This window comes from Falco peregrinus, chromosome 2 (assembly GCF_023634155.1).
Source record: "Falco peregrinus isolate bFalPer1 chromosome 2, bFalPer1.pri, whole genome shotgun sequence".
In the NCBI taxonomy this organism is placed as follows: Eukaryota; Metazoa; Chordata; class Aves; order Falconiformes; family Falconidae; genus Falco; species Falco peregrinus.
The window spans coordinates 33,766,637-33,786,658 of record NC_073722.1 but is presented as its reverse complement, the minus strand read 5'-3'; the positions used below and the strand labels follow the sequence as shown (position 1 = coordinate 33,786,658).

The following is a 20,022-nucleotide window of genomic DNA, read 5'->3' as shown; positions in this document are numbered from 1 at the left end:
TTCAAATATATTAAATATTCAAATGAACATTAAGTTGATAGTTTTCAACTGGAAAATAGAAAACTTGTTGGATTTCAGTTATTGTGTGCTGTGTTTATTTTCTTCGTGCCACTTCAGTAAAGCTAGTTTGGCATCTTATACTTTACTGCCTAGTTCATTAATCTTCCATGTTAATTTATGAGATTTAAAATCATAAAATAGCACATGCGGCAACTTCAAGAATGTATTTCACTTAGCTTTTTAATAGCATGCTTTATATTCTTTTTTCACTTCACTTACTTGTATATGTTGTTGAATAAAAATTGAGACATACTTGATTGAAGTACTTAAAGTTACACAGCTATTTAAAATCACTCTTGCCACTTTAGAGCAAATTTTGAATACTAAAAGAAACAACACCAGGGAGGGAATCACAGGATCGATGCAACTGATTACATAAACCTTAATTTTAAAAAGAATAAAATCATGTGGATGCATGAACTTGTAATATTTTCCATTCATTTTTCACAGAGTTCTGGATGTTCAGTCAGTCTAATTTATGAGAATTCCCTTAAGAAATGCCACTGGCATTAACGATGACATTTGTGGGGTGGGGGGTGGAGGGGGGGGGGAGGAAAAAAACCCAAAAAACCCATTACACACTGTCTTGAGGATATGTGGTTTCTAGTTCAGTGGGGGCTCAGGGAGGGCAGAGGATGTGTTTGGAGACTTCCGTTCACTAACCATGGAGTATTTATAGTACATCAGGCTAGTGAAAAGTCAAGAGGGAAAACTTTATGCACAACCTCTAAACTGTATAAATGGACCATTGGTCCACTTATAGCTGTTCAGTTGACAAGGAAAATATCCATCAGTATAATACAAACCTTGGATTATTTGTCTCGGTTTCAGCAATTAAGCATATTGATTATTTTTAGTGTTTGCAACCACTTACAACATCCAGTAACACTCTGCATTACTCATAAATTGTTAGACTGTCAAAATTATTAATGAGGGCTCTCTATTTTAAACAATTCTTCAATGTAATGGAAGATGAGTAAGCATGTGTAACTAGCAAATCTGTTTTCATTGCATATATAGGTACCCCATATAATAACAAGAATAAACTCTGTGGTGTTTACACACAAAGTCACAGCAACTCATTTTTTTTCTTGAGTTTTATACATCAGTAGTTCCTTAGCTTTGTCATAGGCACACTGTATTGTTAAAAGGCACTGTGCTATCTCACTTGCTTTCCTGTTTGATAGATGTGATTGCACACCTGGATATGTAGGTGAGCATTGTGATACTGACTTTGATGACTGCCAGGACAACAAATGTAAAAATGGAGCACAGTGCACTGATGCAGTTAATGGATATACATGTGTTTGCCCAGAAGGATACAGGTGAGAAAGATCTGAAGAACAGTACAGACATGTATGCCTTCTGTCAAAGTTGCTTTTTTAAAAAGAAAACTAATTTTTCCTGTTTGTATTTAGTGGCTTGTTTTGTGAGTTTTCACCACCAATGGTTCTACCTCGCACCAGCCCTTGCGATAATTATGAATGTCAAAATGGAGCCCAGTGTATCATAAAAGAAAGTGAACCAATCTGTCAGTGTTTATCAGGCTACCAGGGTGAGAAATGTGAAAAGCTGATCAGTATAAACTTCGTCAACAAAGAATCCTATCTACAAATCCCTTCAGCTAAGATACACCCCCAAACCAATATCACTCTACAGGTAAGATTGTTTGTGTTGCAGATTCAGATCTGGAAAAGAGTGTAAATTACTTTTCATGGTGTGAAAAATTAAGTTGTAAGAAAAATCAAAGTTGTCATTGGCTCACTTAAAGAGCTTTTCACAGTTTGAGCTAAAAATCTAGAAGAGTCTCTGGAACAACTCTGTATTCATATTGAAGTAGATGGGCTTACTGAGAGGAAGAGAAAGATATTTTCCAGGTTGTCCATCAAGGACGAATTTCACAGTGAAGTCGTATACTATGGCAGTAAATTCAGAGATTCATTTCATACAGCATTTTCATTTAATATTTATTTTTAGTTCTTTCTAAGTGTTTCTTTCTTTTACCTAGATTGCTACAGATGAAGACAGTGGGATCCTGCTCTACAAAGGCGATAAGGATCGTATAGCAGTAGAGCTCTACCGGGGTAGAGTGAGGGTCAGTTATGACACAGGATCTTATCCAGCCTCTGCTATTTACAGGTGAACCCAGATGAAACAAATTTTTAACTGAAACAAAACATGTATTAATTCCTTATATCAAAGTCATATTTTTTAAATATATGTTTAAAAGAAATAGATGCAAATGAACATATTGTCAGACATCTAAAACCTATTACCAAAATACATGATTTGGCTTGGAAAATAACTCTAATGCAGATATGTCTGAAAGACAATATTTTGTTTGATCCACTAAAACTGAGTAAGTTAGCTTTCAGCAGAATATTTATACATTTGTGTAAAGCTCACGTGTGGAAGTAGTGTTTTTTCCATGTCATTACTGCCAAATAATTTCCTAGTGTTCAGGGTAAAGTACAGAAATATACTGCATAAGCAGAAATCAAATGGATGTTTCTCTTCTCTTCTGTGTTAGGCAGTCATATAATGTGGGACTTTTCCCTGGCAAGTGAAGAGAAAGCTAAAAACTTGATTCTGAAAAAAAGGCACTACCCTTGAAAAATAAATGTTTTTTGCTTCCAAAGTCATTAAGAGACAGAATCCACATATGCTTCTGGAGCTTAATTTTTCAAGGTTTTTTCAGTCAAATTTCTCTGGTTCTCTGAAAAAATGCCACCTGAATTTCTGGGGAGGTTTTATGTTACATTTCAAGAATTTGCAGACAGACATTGCAAGAGTGATCAAAAAGACAACAGGCATCACTTTTTGGCCTTGATTTGCCCTACTGTTGCTATAAATACATTCAGAAGTAAAGGGGAAGTGATAATGAGTTTTTCTTGAATCTCCTTTTTGCTGTATTTACACTTTTTGTGTTGTAAAATTTTATCTACTTGCTGGAGTTTGTAGCAGCTGACCTGCATTCTATTAGGGACATTTCATTGAAAATGATTTTTAGAAATGATTGCACACAAATAGCAATATAAAATCAAAAGCTTGAGTTTATATAGCAGTGAAACAATACTAAACTTTGTTAGGTAATAACACTAAGGGAAATGTGGTTTTAGTAGATTACTAAAAGCATTCCACAGAAAAACCACATGCCTATAAAGTACAATATAAATTTGTTTAGTAAAAACATAGCCTTTTGCAATAAGCATTTTAAGGTTGCTTTTATTTTCTGATCCATTATGTATTTCATAAGGGGGTTTTTAATATTGCATGAAATGGTTTAACATGTGGAAATTGTATATGGGTTTTAATGTTATAAATTTTCATATATTAAAAATAGGATTTTACTTTACAGATTAAAGTATTTACCACAAATTTTAAATTGCATGAAATATTCACTTTTGTTGATAACTACAATTCAAAATAAGATTATTTTAATTTTCTATCTGGAATAGTGCTAAAGAAGAAGTTAGATTATTTTGTCAGGCATTTATTTTTGTTGATATTTATTTTGATAGGTACAGCTGTCAGAATAGGAAGCAATAGGAATTAGGATCATATGTAATTTCAAGTTATTTTCACTCCCATTTGTTTAAACTATCAGGAATACTTCTTCCCATTCATTTATGCATTCTCATAAATTTAATGCTTTCTCCAATATTATTAGAATATAACAGATACTGGTAATTCACTCTTGTCCATTTTATTTGATTGGAAAACAATACTCGTATAGGTAAAATTAAAAACCAGAAATGTAGATGGAATTAATAACAAAATAAGCAATTAACAAACAGTCCCAATTAGGTTAGTGTTACAGAACAATAGAAGCATCTTCCCTACATGGTTGATCTGTTCTTTTGAATTATGTGACAAGTGGAGAATGCAGGCGCAATGAAGAAAGGGATGGGTCATGTAGTGAAGTGTTACAGGGTGACACAGTTGTTTAGTCAAGCAGATACACACTTGTATTATTGTTATTATTATTATCATCATCATCATCATTCCTTTCATTTCAAATAAACATGATGGTAATTTTATAGGAGATATTTGAAAATTGTCATGTAATGGTATGACATCAATGTAATCAAGTCTTTTGCCCTTGAGAGAAGTGCGTACGTTGGAAGCCATGTGTACATTTCCGCATTTGTATCTATGTTTGTGCATCTAGTGATCACTGTACAAGTTAGATATTATTTCATTTTTCTTTCAAGTTCTAGAAAGAAGTATGTTGTAGGACAAGATCTTTTACACATTATACTCTAATTCCTTCATCCTTTCCAACCTATTCTAATTTTTCTAACATGTTTCCAGCCATCCCTGTTTCCAGTTCTTACTGTTTTACCTTCCTAGGATCTTTGTGACATTTTCTGTGCTTTTTAAGGTCTTTTTACCTTTTCACCTATTTATTGCATGCTGTCTTTCTGTACCTTTGTTACCTATTAAAGCTGTTTCCTGTCATGTTTCCTGTCCTTCTTTCAGTCCTTCCATTTTGTTTCTTTCCTCCCTTCCCTCCCTTCATTTTTTCTTAAGCCAGCTAGATCTGGTCATCTTTGCTCAAAAACTGCTCACAGACATAATCTAAATTAACCTACTGATTCACTTTTCCTCTGTCCTATTTTGTCCTTCTCAGTCTCCTCCTTGACTCAATTTCCAGTCCTGTTGTCCTGACAATCCACTGCCATCCATTACTCTGAGTCTTGCTGTATTCTAAATATACCTTACTCAGTCCTACCTCTTTCTCTTTTTTTTCTGTAGGCCTAACTTTTGCTTCTTCTGAATGAGAACCACACAGTTGCTTTCCCTGTCCATGTAACCTTGAGCTAGCTAAGGCAATACCTTCCCTTTGAATGGGTGGGCAGGCCCAGATCGAGCAGATACTACTGCAGCCCAAAAGCACAGCTGGAGGAAAGGTGCTGATCATCTGCATGTTGAAATATAGTCAGCATGGATAAAGAATTTAGGGATCTAGCCCTCCAGTTTCTGCAGACTTCCATGTTTTCAAGATTTTAACACCTTGCCTTAGTCGATTTTCAGGATGAGAAATGGGTAGACATGGTGCCAGCTCACTGCCAAATCTCATGACCTGCAAAGCAGAGTTAATAGAAGCATAAGAGATAGGAGTGTGTGTGTTCACTTGCGAAACTATCTGGTCTGTTTAGAAAAATAAAAATCCATTTCAGGACCCATTTGGTGTGGAAAATTTTAAAAGGAACAGTTGAAGCTTACTAGAATTCTAAACAGCTAAAATAATATTGTGAAATAGTGTTGTGGGTTAACCCCAGTAGGCAGCTAAGCACCACACTGACACTCATTCACCTCCCCTTCCACCCGCAGTGGGACAAGGAAAGAGAAAGGGAAGAGTAAAAGTCAAAAAATCATGGGATGAGATAAAACTAGTTTAATAACCAAAGGAAAAGTGGAGGAAGAAAGAAAACAAAACAAATGCTGCAATTGCAGTCACTCCCTATCTCACATAGGTAGACCAATGCTTAGCCAGTTCCCAAGGAAAAGATGGCTAACCTACCTAAACTCCCCCCTCCTCTCCATTTTGCTACTGAGCATAATATTATATGATATGGAACATCTCTTTGGTTGTTGTGGGTCATCTGCCCGGTTGTGTCCTCTCCTAACCTCATGCACACCACTAATCTATTCACTGCAGGGGCAGAGTGAGAAACAGAGGCCTTGACAGCATGCAAATGTTATTCAGCAACAGCTAAAACATTGGTGTATTATCAGCATTGGTTTGGTCACAAATCTAAAACACAGCACCATATCAGCTATTATGAAGAATATTAACTCCATCCGAGCCAGATCCAGGAAAAAACCGTAATGAATTATATAATCAAACAAGTTAATGTGTTTTGTTTTATCAGGGAGATATCAGGAAGACAAAAGAGCGTTTTTAACTCATAATTTTTAACAATGAGGTTAATAACGATTTGGTAGCAGGGTAGATAGTTTGAAAACTAAGGTGGGAAGTTGCTTACAGTGAGAAGGACAGAAAGGAAATTAAAAAAACGGAGAAGTTTATCAAGACATTTACAGATTTCATTAAGGAAGTGAAGATTCATGGATAGTGTAGGAAGAAAAGCAAGACAAGTTGTACTCCACAAAACAGTGATGAGGTGCCTGAAAAAGAGGCCAATACTTAAAACAAAACTCCAATAGAGAGATTCAAAAAGAAGTTTTATAATAAAAATGGCAGTCAAGAAATGGTATGTTGAAAAGGAGTCAAATGGGAGCTGTAAAGCCTACAGAGGTGCTTGCAGTAGCAACAAAACAAAGTTACAAACATATGATTTAATCATGATAAATATGGAGACTCAAAAGCAACGGCATTCTAGCTGTGTAGAGTGAATGAGAACTGATTTACCAACAGGAACTGGCTTCCAAAAGAACCATCATCCCAAAACCACTCATCAGTCAATCTGAGTAACAAGATGTGATGTTGGCAGTGCCAATACCAAAAAAGAAAATTAATTCATTGGAGAAAGTTATTTGGGAAAAGTTGATCCACTTGAGTTTGTTCTGTCGGGACATCCATTTTTAAAAGTTAAATGATGTTTACACAAAAATACCCCAAACCTTTTCATTCTTTAAACTAGTTTTCATCATATATTTATTGGAAATACGGGAATATTCCTTCCCAAATCATTTTTCTTCTACAGAGTTTGAAAAGCCTTGAATTAGTTTTCCTTACAGCTTTTCATTAGGATCTATGCATTCCGCTCTCATTTCTCCCAATGGGAAATGGGCTAGAAGTAATGTAAGTGCATTGGCAGGAAATACTGCACATATATGCCTTCTGTTTGTTTCCCCTTTAATTTAAATCACCCTTACCTAGGAAGGCTCCTCTCTCTGCAGTAAATTTTTACCAGTAAACCAGTTTAAACTAGAAGCTTTTAATAATCACCCTTAAAAAAGACGCATTCCCTTTACGCATTATGTTTCATTCATCCCTGGAATGACCTCTTGCTATGAAAATGCATGTTCTGTGTTGCTGTCATAAATTTAAATACTATTCTGTGAAAGGCTGAAAAATTGTAAAATAATGCAAGTTTCCTTGGAACAAGAACATAATATTACGTTTTCTTGCTTACTCAAGTCAAGAAGTCATATGCATTTTGATACAGGATTTGTTGAAATGTGTCAAGTGAATCCTGGCACTAGTCTGATTGCTTGATCACAGCAAACAAACCTCTTAATACCTTGATTAGACCTTACTCGTTGGGAATGATGACCTTTTCCTTCCTCCCCATACAACCTTGCGATCCCTCTCCTGCCCACTCCCACAAAGTGTTTATTCTGCCAGTGTCTGCGCTTTCACATAGCTGAGTATGTTAAGCATGCGTGCTGCTATTCAGATCTTTTATCCATATTGAGCTGAGCCTGTCCACATAGTTAGAGTTAGTAATAAATAGCTGAGAAGCTATTTAACGTGTCACAGCTATAACTGACCATGTGAATGCTTCTGGTCTGTTTCAGGAGAAAAGCAGTTAGGTTAATTAAAGCATTGCTAAGGATGTTATAAGGTAATTTGCTTGATTTTTGCCTTGAGATTTAGGAAACTAATCCCTTTCAGCTATACTGCTTTCCTAATGAGAAGACATAACTGACTGTATGACTGTTCAGTCCATCTCAGGCTATCATACAATCACTTCATTTAAATAACTTTTTGCAAAGGCTTAAGCTCACTTATTTGATGGTGCCCTGAAGCAAATAAAGGCTCTCATGGGTATGGTTATAATGTCTGGTCTCTGGACTACATCTCATTGTCATAACATCCGCGCAGCCATACATTCAGCTCTTAATTCTCCAGTGGAAAACAGGGTAGAAGTAATTTAAGTACAATGATATATTCAGTCCCAGAACTGAATAATAATATTCTTCTTTCTCTTACGTACTTAAACTGTGTTCAAGTGCAGGCTATTTACTCTGCACTTAAACATTTGCTCTGTAGCCACTAAGGCTGGTGGTAAGCACAGGCAACCATTTGTTGTACTTAGTAACATGTGTAGGCTTGTCCTTACACAGCAAAAGCACCATGCTTGAAACAAGCCTTTTCTGCATGACACCCTTTAGGCATTCTCCTTCTAGTAGGTTCATATCTTGTTAGTAAGGAAAGTTAGAAGGAAATAGTATATATAGGTAGGGGGAGGGGTGGGGAAGCATACAGTATTTATTGTACTATCCAGAAGCTGAACACACAGAAATAACCATGCCTAATAAACATAACAAATTACTTTATTGCTAGTATAAGTAGAGCTATCTGGACCAATGATGTGATTTTGTCTGCTAGAACTAAGGTTAGGTGCAGTTCCATATTCAATTAAATAGTAGGTTTCTATATCACTGGAGTCAACTCAGGCCTTCACATTTGCAAAATATGTAAACCCAATACTATGCAACATGTAGGAGACACCCCCACACACACACATATGCAAGTAAGATCTTGAAATAACATTAGAATCATAGAATAGTTTACGTTGGAAGGGACCTTTAATGATAATCTAGTTCCACTCACTTTGCTGTGGGCAGGGACATCTTCCACTAGATTAGGTTGCGCAAAGCCCCATCCAGCCTGACCTTGAATATTTCCAATGATGGGGCAACTACAACTTCTCTTGCAACCTGTCCCAGTGTTTCACCACCCTCATATTAAAGATTTTCTTTATGTCATCTTCTTTTACTTTATAGATTCTAATTTTAGTCTTCATAGATTTATCTAATTTTTATTCTTTATAGATTCAATCTAATCTAAATCTACCCTCTTTTGGTTTAAAAGTTACCTCTTGTCCTATCACTACAGGCCCTGGTAAAAAGTCCCTCTCCATCTTTCTTGTAGGCCCCCTTCAGGTACTGGAAGGCCTCTATAGGATCTCCCTGGAGCCCTCTCTTCTCCAGGCTGAACAACCCCAACTCTCTCAGCCTGTCTTCATAGGAGAGGTGCTCCAGCCCTGTAATCATTGTTGCAGAACTACAAACATTTTTGTGTTCGGCTTCCTGCCTAGTCAACAATCATCTAGTAAACATCAATTGATGTTTAGAATATCATCTATATTTATACAGTTCATTATTTGATGAGGAATAACATTGATTGAAAAAGGGCTATTAATTTACAATAGATATTATTAATCAAGTGTTACTGAAGGGGTATTATATTGTGTTAGCCATTAAGCGTACATGCATGTCCTTGCTTAAAATCTACTTTTCAGGAGACTGCACTCCTGGAGAAGTTCTGTTCTGAAGCTGCGTGAACTCTTAAATGGGAAGAAGTTCAAAAACTGTTCTAACCAGACCATCAACCTTCTAAAATTAATATTAATATTTATTTTGCAGTGTGGAAACTATTAATGATGGCAATTTCCACATTGTGGAGCTCCTAGCTATGGATCAAATTCTGTCCTTATCCATTGATGGAGGAAGCCCCAAGATAATTACCAATTTGTCCAAGCAGTCCACTCTGAATTTTGATTCTCCGCTCTATGTAGGAGGTAAGAGGATCTTACTGCTTCTTACTTACTAATGGTTTCATAGCTAATTTACTCTGGTAACGTGCTAATAAGCACATGGTAAAAGACTCATTTATTGAGACAATACCTTTAGATGAAACTCCAGCAGTTAATCTCAGTAGATTAAATTCTAACAAATACTATATCCTTAAACTATACCTGTTGCTTTTTTATCAGAATGGATATTTGATGGCTACTGTAAAATTCTGTAATTTTCTACTGTTATGAAGCTTTTTATTATACTGAAAAGTGTGTTTACAATTGTTTAGCTATTTGAAGATTCAGTAATGCCTATTTGGAAAGTGTAGAATTACAGCATTCTGTTTCGATCCTGTTTTATCTCTCTATTTCACTGTACAGGTATCTGCAGGAAATGATAGCAAGGTATAAAACCATGAAGTATAATTTATGTCTGGAGATCTTATTACTTAAGGCTAATAGAATTTATGACATTAGGTAAGAAGGCAACCAGCTGGACAGTTGCCTCACAGTATGTGGCAGTGTTGTTGTTGGGGTTTCTTGTTTGTTTTAAGAAGAAAAAAATGTTTCAGTAAAACCAGTAGTAGGTAACTGTGGAGATAAACTATGTGAAACATTTTTGATTATTTGCTGCAGTTTATTCTGTAGAACTACGGATTCAAGCCCATTGTTTCAATCAGCAGTTTCTGTTGAATATCTGATGGGCCCACATAATGTAGGTAAAAGTAAGAAACCAGCCACCATTTTGTGCCTTCTTACTGTCCTTGGTAGCAAGTCTAAGTTCTTAGTGGTCAGAGATTCATCATGGTTTTTAAATACTACTGATCTTCTACGCGTCTTCATCTTCTACTTAGTTTAACCTTATAGTCTTATAGGAGGCATGTAAAGAGTCCCCTTCTGATCTGTTCTTTCTGTAAAAATATCTACTTTCTTTTTCAACAAATTCTTAAGAACTGTTTTTTTGTCTAAGTTTTTCAGACTTGAGCATCTTGCTACCTTGCAAAAAACTATGCTACCAGTAGCACGTTCATGAGATGCCCATTTTCTCTAGTTAGGTTGCTATTTATCCTCTTTCTAAATATACAGAAAAGCTCAGGGTAGTTGCTTAGATATGTCTCTAATGGGAAAAAAATCAGGAAGCCTCTCTGATACTGATCAAGAATAGTCTATTTCTCCTACAAAACTAGTATAACAAGTGCCTCAGTTACAAGTGGTGTGGGGTAAGTTGACTTTTGTCTCTGAAAATCCCCAATGTATTCCCTTGAAACACCAAAGTTTTTTTGTCAGATCATTTCAGATTTTGTCGTTGCCATCTCCCATCTAAGATGGGAGGAAGTACAAGATAGTATTCAACATTAGTCATCAGCCCCATACCAGCAGAGAAAAGAATTAAAATTATGAAATGTATGAGCTGCCTTTAAAATTGCTTCATATCATGAATCTTCAAAGGAGGATTGCCTTTTGGAAGCCTATCTACATTTTTTCATGTGTGTCACTTCTGTCGTTTCCATAGTGTCCTATGCCACATTTTCTGGAAGGAATGATGGGCTTTTTTAGATTATAGATTCTAATAAGACACTGTCTACTAGCTTACTTATCTTGCCAACATCAGTTTGTTATTTAATGGCTGCTAAGGCCAATTTTACTACTTGAAACCTAAGCTTAGTGCAGAATGATCCCTCTGTCTGTAATGGGCATCTTTTGATAAAATGAGGCTAGACTGCTAACTATAATCATTTATTCTATGCAGTACTAATACCTGTTGATTTGTGACATATCCTTGCTGCTTCACCTTGCAGATCTGTGTCTCCATTAGGAGAATCATCCTAACCTGCATCCTCATTTTGAAGTATCAGAAGAAATATTTTTTGGAAATAATCCTTTCCTTTAGTGATTTGATTCCGAAGAACAGGAGTCTTTTTAGATAGATCCTGTGTTCCGTCTATGTCAACTCTTCACATTCAGGCTCCAAGCAGACAATTGTTTCTGCTGTCATAGAAAATGTTGTCTAAAACAGAATGAAAACCATTATTAGAAACACGTTATTACAAAACAAAGTAAAGAAACCAGTAGGTTGATATTCAGGTCTTAAACTTTTCTGTTCTTTGTCTATGTTTATCTATTTATGATCTTTAAAACCCTTGAGACACTTCCACTCTTGTAGCTTTATATTACCCATCTTTTTGAGATTCATTCAATTTTTTCTTATCCAGCTGTATCTAGAATTTGATCACACATTTTCATCAGTTAAGAACTCAAATTCTCACTAGGATTTTATGTAGTATTTTTATCTTTGCCAGAGTCTTACTTTGACACCTATATCATCATGTAGCTTACACTTACTCTTATCACCTTCCTGCTAAAATGGCATTTCTGGTAAGCATCACCTCAGCTGGCAGAATGAAATTCAGACTTGACAGTAAGCCCTTGTATGGTGTTCTCCCTCTCTCTCTGCTTCCCCCCAACTCCCCCACCCCGCCCCACCCCCACCTTTTTATTTAAAACAAAGTTATTCTTGGCTCACAATATTTGCGTTGGTCTGAAACAGGAAATTTAACTTTATTTTTATAGAAATTGCCCTAATTGATTAATACTCCTTTTGTTGTTGTTTTTGACCTTTTCCCAACTGTATGGCTCTCTTGTGTGGTCAGAAAACACACTCTAGATATTCAGTCTTTCTATAACAGATTTCAGTGAGACTTATTGAAAGACCATGGCTTTCTATAAGTCTTAAGGCACAGTCTGTTTCTTCTCAACAACTCTTCAAAGGGGTCATACACTGATACCTCACACTCTTCTCTCAGAAATTATAGAGCATATTTTACTAGCTGAGTGGCACCTTGTTTCATGGAAGTCACTATTTCTGAGACAGGTAGGACATCAGCTGCTTTTCATTTGTGCCTGCTCTGTTGTAGCAGCTTCTAGAATGAGATATTAATTTTGCCAGTTTTATTGTATGACCGTTATTTAATAGGTGTCCTACCATTTACCTCCTTGAGTAGTAATTTGTTAATTTACCTGCAGTCAAGTTCAGTGACCAAAAGCTTAAAGCAGAGTGGGAACTTTCTTACCTTCCTGAAAACAGAGCTGAAATATTTGTCTGCATCGTTTCTATAGCAGTTCTTTCTTAACTGATAAAGAACCTTTATCTAATAATTATCTAAGAAATATTGCTAAAGAATATAAGCAGGTTTTGCACAGACTAAGTCTTGTAACATTTGGTAACTTGCTAGAAGCAGCAAAAAGTGGATAGGGTAAAAGCTTATTTATATGCTTGCATTGTGTTTCCAAATGTCTTCCATATTAGAGATTATAGACAAAAATTCCCCAAATCATATGGGAGATATATTATATTATCTGATTTCATACATGCTTATACGGTTCCCAGAAATCATATCTATAAATTTGCTGACCTTTACAAGTATAACATCTAGTTTAGTGTTGCATTGGTGTACTTAGTTTTATTCAGCTTTTATTTTTGCAGTGGATCTATTCTGCTATTAGAGATCTTAAGCCACATTGCCTAAACGTTTTTTGCTGAGTGTTGCTTTCAAGGGAGAAGTCATGGTGAAGAGGTTCTGATGACTGTTCCTTGTCTCTGGATTTTGAGAATATGGCAAATATTTTTGAGGAAATTGAAAATAATGATTGTTTGCTGTCTGAATCCTTTAATATAATAGTCCTATACTTAGCTGATAGGATCAACGACGATTATGCTCTTCAGCAGTGTGGGTGCAGTATTGTTCGTTTCTATAATCACTGAAGCTTAGCACAAATGAAATTACAATAACCTCTACATGAAAGACAGGTCTACTTCATTAGGATGCATAGCACTTCTGCATTACACTTAACTGGTCAGAGTAACTATATAAAACCATTACAAGTATCAACTTACATGGTTAAGGAGCAACTATGCAGAACATTACTCCTTTCTGTTGTTATCTAAGTACCAGAATGAAAATTGTTAATTTTGCCTGGGAATAAACCTGTACCCCTAATAAGCATATATATTTTCAAGTAAACAGATCCTTTTCTAATGCTCAGTATGCTTTGATTTCCTTTATTTAGTAGTCTCAGGAGGTATTTAGGCATTTTTGTATTCATTATTTGAATGTAATATCTTAAGAACTAACTAATATAAACCAATATGTTGGCAATAAGTTAAGAAAAAGAAAAGCATGAGGTAGGAGTAGAAGAAACTTATTTTTACATGAAAACAATATTTAATAGTAATGTTTGTCTGAATTAGTCTTAAATGATTAACTGATCACAGCAGGATAACTGCATCACTTATACCTAATTACACTTGTAACAATTATAGACTACAACAGAGGAATTATTTTGAAAATGGTCAACATCAGGGGCATTTGCACTATCTAGAAATATCTACACATAAGTACGTTAATGTTGAATTATTATTTACTACCTTTGTTTTACATTATAATGGCAAACTCTGAGTGGCTTTTTTATTAATGTGGTTTTTTTTTTTTAATGGATCTTCATTCTGTTGAGCTTATCTTTCCAAGTATTTTCACTAGCAAATTTTCATATTTGAAATATGTATTCCAACTCCAAATTGATGAGCTGGTCCTGCTAAATGTTCTGCATTTGCGTACCTTAGCAGCTTACAAAAAATCATCTGTCAGCTGCAAAATTTCAACAGCTTTTGTGTTACCAAGATTCAGAAAGTACTGGACTTTGCATTAGGTCAAAACCAGGCATGTGTCTGAACCTCTTCACATTGTGACCTTCCTATGTGAAGTCCTATATACATCTCTTTAGCTGAACCTAGAGACTTAAGGGTTTGGAGCTGTTTTACATGCATGCTTGGCAACCAGAATAATTTTCAAATACTAGATCATTGCTCATGGTTGTAGGCTGAATAGCTAAGAAAAATTGATGAAGAAGAAATATTTCTTTAAAAATGTTTTAAAAATAGATAAAATGGTGCAGAAAGTTTTACCAAAGATTACACTGATTATTTGCTATTATTAATTTCCTAGGTATGCCTGTGAAAAATAACATAGCAGCTTTACGCCAGTCTCCAGGACAGAACGGCACCAGCTTCCATGGTTGCATCCGTAATCTATATATCAACAGCGAACTCCAGGACTTCAGAAATGTGCCACTACAAGTGGGAATTCTGCCAGGCTGCGAGCCTTGTCATAAGAAAGTTTGCGTGCATGGAACATGCCATGCTACCAGCCAGTCAGGCTTTTCCTGTGAGTGCGAAGGAGGATGGACTGGACCCCTCTGTGATCAACAAACTAATGACCCATGTCTTGGAAATAAGTATGTCCTTCCTCAAAACAGAACAGTAGTATAATATGCATATACATCCCCTGTTGTGTATTTTTTCATAGAAGTTCACACTTTTTTCAGCAAGAAACAAAATATCCTGGGCATGTAAAAGTGAAAACAGTGTCCAGGTTAAAGTATATTCTTAATGACTAAAAAGCCCCAGTTCAGGGGAGCAGATACACACATCTCACTGAAGTTCTGCCTCAAGCCTGGGAAGTGCTCTTACACACTCTGTATGGGTCTGTAATGAGTTATATTGATGCAAGTGTTGGTATGACACTTGGTACAAAAATCATTTAAAAGAAGTTGCAAATGGAAAAAAATCTGTTTGCTTATTTATAATTGTATAAAATGACAAAATACAATTCTTATTCTCTATTGTGTTTTAAAAACTTGATACAATACATATATGTAATATTTTTATATTTTTACAGTACCCCAGGTTTTAGCAGGAAAACAGATTTCTACCTTTATGGTAAACTTCTGTTTAAGTCTCTGTGTATTAATTCTTTTTGCTGATTTGACTAGAACATTTTAGGTTGGACATTTTATGTATGGTTTTAGAGAGGGTCATTTGTATAAGTGTAGAGGGACAGCAAAAGATATGTATATATGAGAGTATCAATATCTATATGTATTCATCTTTAAAATCTACTATAGAGACAGATTCAATTTTTTGTCTCATGTTCTCCCAGCACAAGAAGGTCAGAAACTTCAGAAGTTCAAAGTTTTCCAGAATTTATTGGTCATGGGCAACAAAATGTCATTCTGTTTGCCCTTACCACTGTCCTTACTACAGTTCTACAGTTCGGCAAATGTGTGTGTGTGTATATATGTATTTATTTTTTTTTTTTAAGCGTAAAGAAAGCCTGCTTGGATCTTTTGGCTGCTGCTTTTTCAGGGCTCTGGTGTGACTTTTGAGGATCAGTGGCCTGAGTTTGCTTAAGAGATTCTAATAAGATGATTTTCAATTCACATATAAAATGATGTTTAAGTGATCTTTTCACATAGTGTGGGTGTAGAGTCTGACCCTTTACAGCTTTATACACCAGTTACCATGTCTTACAGTGCAGTTAGCATTCTTTACATTGGCTATGGACTCTCAGTACTATTAAGTTTTGAACTCTTCCCAAAGCTACAGCAGTGAATTTTTGAGGAATATCATTATAGCATTTCATTGTTTGTGGGTCTTTTTCTTATCCTGTCCTCTTTTCACAGTAAGTTAAGACATAAAGGAGGTCACAGCAGATTAAAAAATACAAATGTGAGGTCTATACTTGAGGAGTCAAAAATAACATGGAACTGAACCACCAAGTTCTATAATAAGAAAAGCCAAAGAATTTCTTTGAAGTGTCCTTGAAAAATTAGATTCTGTATAGGTTCTCATAACTACACACATCGGCACCCAAACAGAGTGCTTTTTGCAGTAGATTAGAAAACTTGGCAAGTATCAGATACAGGCATATCGGAGGGAGAATTAAGTGAGCACAACATTAGTATTTTGTAAGCTCTTGAAAGTATTGGGTTTGTTTCAGCTGTAGACAGTGCTGTGAGCTTTTAGGAAAGAAAACCAAATCAAAATTGTTTATCTGGAGTGAAGGTGGGGGTTTTTGTTCTTTAGTTCCTGGGTATTTTGATTCTGTATTTCTTGATTAATGTCTAAAATCAGTCTATTGAATAGATGCATTTTGCCCATCTAATACAGTATAACATTCCACTTTTATCTGAGAAGCAGAGTAGTCATGATCTCTGTTTTGAAAATGCAGGGGATCTTTCAGCAATCCCTGCACACTGTGAAAAGGCATAAGGCTTACATTTATTTTACCTAAATCCAGGTGCTTGACTTAGGAACTTAGTGACCAAAGTCTGCTGTATAGTCAGTAAATTTCTAAAAATTTCTAAAGAGTAAATTAGACCTCAAGTGGTCTAATTACCCTCTGGAAGAGCTCATTTCTCTCCATGACTTTGTGGGGAGCTTATGGCAGTTACACATCTAACTTGAGTGCCTGACATAGGTACCTAAAATTAGATAAGATGAAACTGTGCCCAAGTTTGCACTTAGCCTGATGTTCCTTTCAGTACAGTCTGAAGATGAAATTTAGGGCTTCAAAGAATGAGTGGGAGCAAAAGTATAAGAGTTGGCATAATCTAAGATTTAATTATCTTCTAAGTCAAGCAGAACTTTACCAAAGACCCTGACACAGACTGCTTTGATATCTAAAACAGCCTGTATAGGGTATGACGTGATGTCAGCGTCACCTGAGTAACTTCATAGATCAGATGTCCTAAAACTAGGTTTTTGTAAATGGAGAATAGATCAAATGCTGAACATAAAAGAAACAAAAGCCATCTGCCCTGTGATGCTGTCTAAGCCTTCAATTTTGAGTTGCTTAATCTAACAGTCTTGGAATATCAGACTTCAACCACAGGAACAAGATGAAATTTTTTAGGGAACATAGTTGCTTCAGAAATAAAGACTCTTGCATAACAGGGAACTTGGAGGTGCTTAAACTATTATTTAAGTTTTATATTTGTAGTTTTTAATCTCAAATGGAGGCTATGTGTTGTGCCTTCCATTTAAATATCCTGTGATGAGACTGACTTCCTGCACTGTTTTTCTTCCAAGTTACATCATGCCTAAGGCATTTGCACAGAATTAATGGTACAGATGGAGAAGCGTAATGTAGATTTCATTGATGAGTGGAATTTGGTGATATATATGAAATGAAACAGTTTTAAATAGTTGATGCAAGTTTGCCAAAGTTAAAAACTGTTATGCATTCTTTTCAGTTTTATCAAATATCTTACTCCACTGAAGGAGTAGAGTAAAAAGCAAAGTTTCCAGAAATACAGACTTTGTTCTCTAAAAAAATTTCAAAATGAGATGTTGTTCTTAACAGAACTCTTCTTTTACTATGAAATGCAGTTTTATATGAATTTTTGCTATCTTCAAATTCATAGGATCATAGTTTGGGTGAAAAGGGAACTTAAACATCACCTAGTTCCAACCCCCCTGCCATGGGCAGGGACACCTTCCACTAGACCAGGTTGCTCAAAGCCCCGTCCAGCCTGGCCTTGAACACTTCCAGGGATGGAATTGAAATTGAAACTGACGGCATCGAAACAAAGGATTTTATTTTAGATAGAATGGGGATTATATATATTTTTTTTAATCTAAAGCTATTCATTTACTTATATATTTATTTAGGTGGCTGCTGTAACCTACTAAGGAGGTTGTGGGCTCAGAGGTCTTACAACACAGACAGGAGAAACATTAGGAAGGGAGACCTTGAACATCAGGATTGCATTCCTCCCTACAGGGTAATCTTCACTGTGGTCTCCCTAGGAAACACTACATAGATAGGATACTTGTCTATCAAGACAACAGTTAATAACATTATTTCTAGGAAGAAAGTTACTGACCCTGAGCCACCAAATAAATGAACAAAAGGAAGTGATTTTATTCCAAGTCATTGGTGATGTTTTCAGAAGATGAATTGCCCTAATCTTCAGCTTCCACCTAGGAATAATTAAATATCCTCCTTTTGGGAAACACCACCTCTCTCTCAAGGGAAGACCAGCTAGGTGTTCCCATACTACTGTACATCAGAACTTAGCAGATGCAGCTTAACTCACAGCCTTTTTTGTCGTAACAGCAAGATTTGAGCCTACCATAAATGTTTACCAAAGATCAACTGAGAGTAGCTAGTTTAATCACTTGGGTGAGACCTGATAATATGTAACCTTATTTAGTGTGAGTTTCTGCATGGGTACCAGATGAATGCAGATGGCTTTCAGTGACGTGTAGACCTGCCTCACAGATTCTATGACCACACTACTAGCAGTTGGTAATGCAGACTAATATGTTTGAAGGGGGAGCATGTCTTCAGTTTTGAAACTGCTATTGCTTTGGTCATAAAGTGTCAGTTAGGAACTGCCTGACCTGTCTTTGTGCTGGGAGCCTCATACTTCATGAGTAACAATATGTTTTTTTTCAAATGATACAAGAACCAGAATTTCAGGTGGAGTATCTTTTTTCTCTACTTAATTCCACTGGGTTACATTTGGGCTTGATTTTGCTGTATTCTTCTCAAAAGCATGCTGAAAATTTCGGTAGCCAGGAAATGTTGGGTTTAATAACTGGCCTATAAAAGTCTTCCATAACACATCTACAGTGGCTGTTTTCTGGTGAGATAGAGCTCTGTACTGCAGCTTGTTCTGTGTAAACCTGCATACCAATTATAAACCACTTCACTGCATCTCACTGAAAAAGTCCATTAGAAACAAAAGCAATTTCTTCTGAGTACAGTCCAAAGTATTTGTAGTTAATGTTGCTTAGCCTGAACTTTGATGAATAATTTATTTTTATTCTCTTGGGCTTGTTTCCCCTGTAGATGTGTGCATGGTACCTGCTTGCCGATCAATGCATTTTCATACAGTTGTAAATGCCTGCAGGGACATGGGGGAGTCCTCTGTGATGAAGAGGAAATGCTGTTTAACCCCTGCCAATCCATCAGGTGTAAACATGGCAAATGCAGGCTTTCAGGACTTGGGAAACCATATTGCGAATGCAGCAGTGGATACACGGGGGACAGCTGTGATAAAGGTAAAAAAAATATGTTAATGTTGTTGTTTTGGTCTTAGAAAAGAGGTTTTTTTTATTAAAACATGAACAGCCAAAAACATTACCAATTTTTTTTCCCACAACACACACATTTGTTGCTTTTTTTTTTACCATAAGAATTTATCTCAGTGAGAGAAAAATCAAACTTTTCCCATGAATTTGTTTACATTTTGAGGATTTTTTCATCAAATGTTTTGCTGTGAAAACATTTCTCTTTTTTACCTTTATTCAAAAACACATTTTTACTATATTTAACTGTTACCTTTTACCTGCTGTATCTTTCTGTATTTATTGTTTCTCTGCCTTCTGCAACTGAGAAGCCAAATCCAATGATTCTGCTCCTAGTTTTATCACAAACTCTACTTTTGACCTCTCAGCTTCAACTGATTTATCACAGCGAATTATGCAGGTGAGATGGATGAAAACAGGATGACTTTTCCCCCTACCTTTTTCTTTGTCCTTTGCCTATCAAAGCTCTCCCCCTCCCTCTCTTTCCCTTACCCCAGATGGCATTTATTTTGTATTGTACATAGATGTGAA

General features: G+C 35.9%; 1 protein-coding gene across 17 annotated transcripts in view; it reads left to right on the top strand.

Annotated features, from left to right (window-relative positions):
• SLIT2 (slit guidance ligand 2) overlaps window positions 1-20,022 on the top strand; it is a 266,644-nt gene that overhangs the window by 243,989 nt on the left and 2,633 nt on the right. For 11 of the 17 annotated variants that reach the window (XM_055797550.1, XM_055797542.1, XM_055797539.1 and 8 more), the window contains 6 exons: window positions 1,248-1,385; window positions 1,479-1,719; window positions 2,069-2,199; window positions 9,406-9,560; window positions 14,561-14,849; window positions 19,253-19,464. In XM_055797550.1, the coding sequence (XP_055653525.1) occupies window positions 1,248-1,385; window positions 1,479-1,719; window positions 2,069-2,199; window positions 9,406-9,560; window positions 14,561-14,849; window positions 19,253-19,464 (1,166 nt within the window). Of the gene's footprint in view, window positions 1-1,247; window positions 1,386-1,478; window positions 1,720-2,068; window positions 2,200-9,405; window positions 9,561-14,560; window positions 14,850-19,252; window positions 19,465-19,802; window positions 19,892-20,022 lie in introns of those variants that run through there. The other 6 variants (XM_055797552.1, XM_055797546.1, XM_055797553.1 and 3 more) reach the window with 4 other exon arrangements.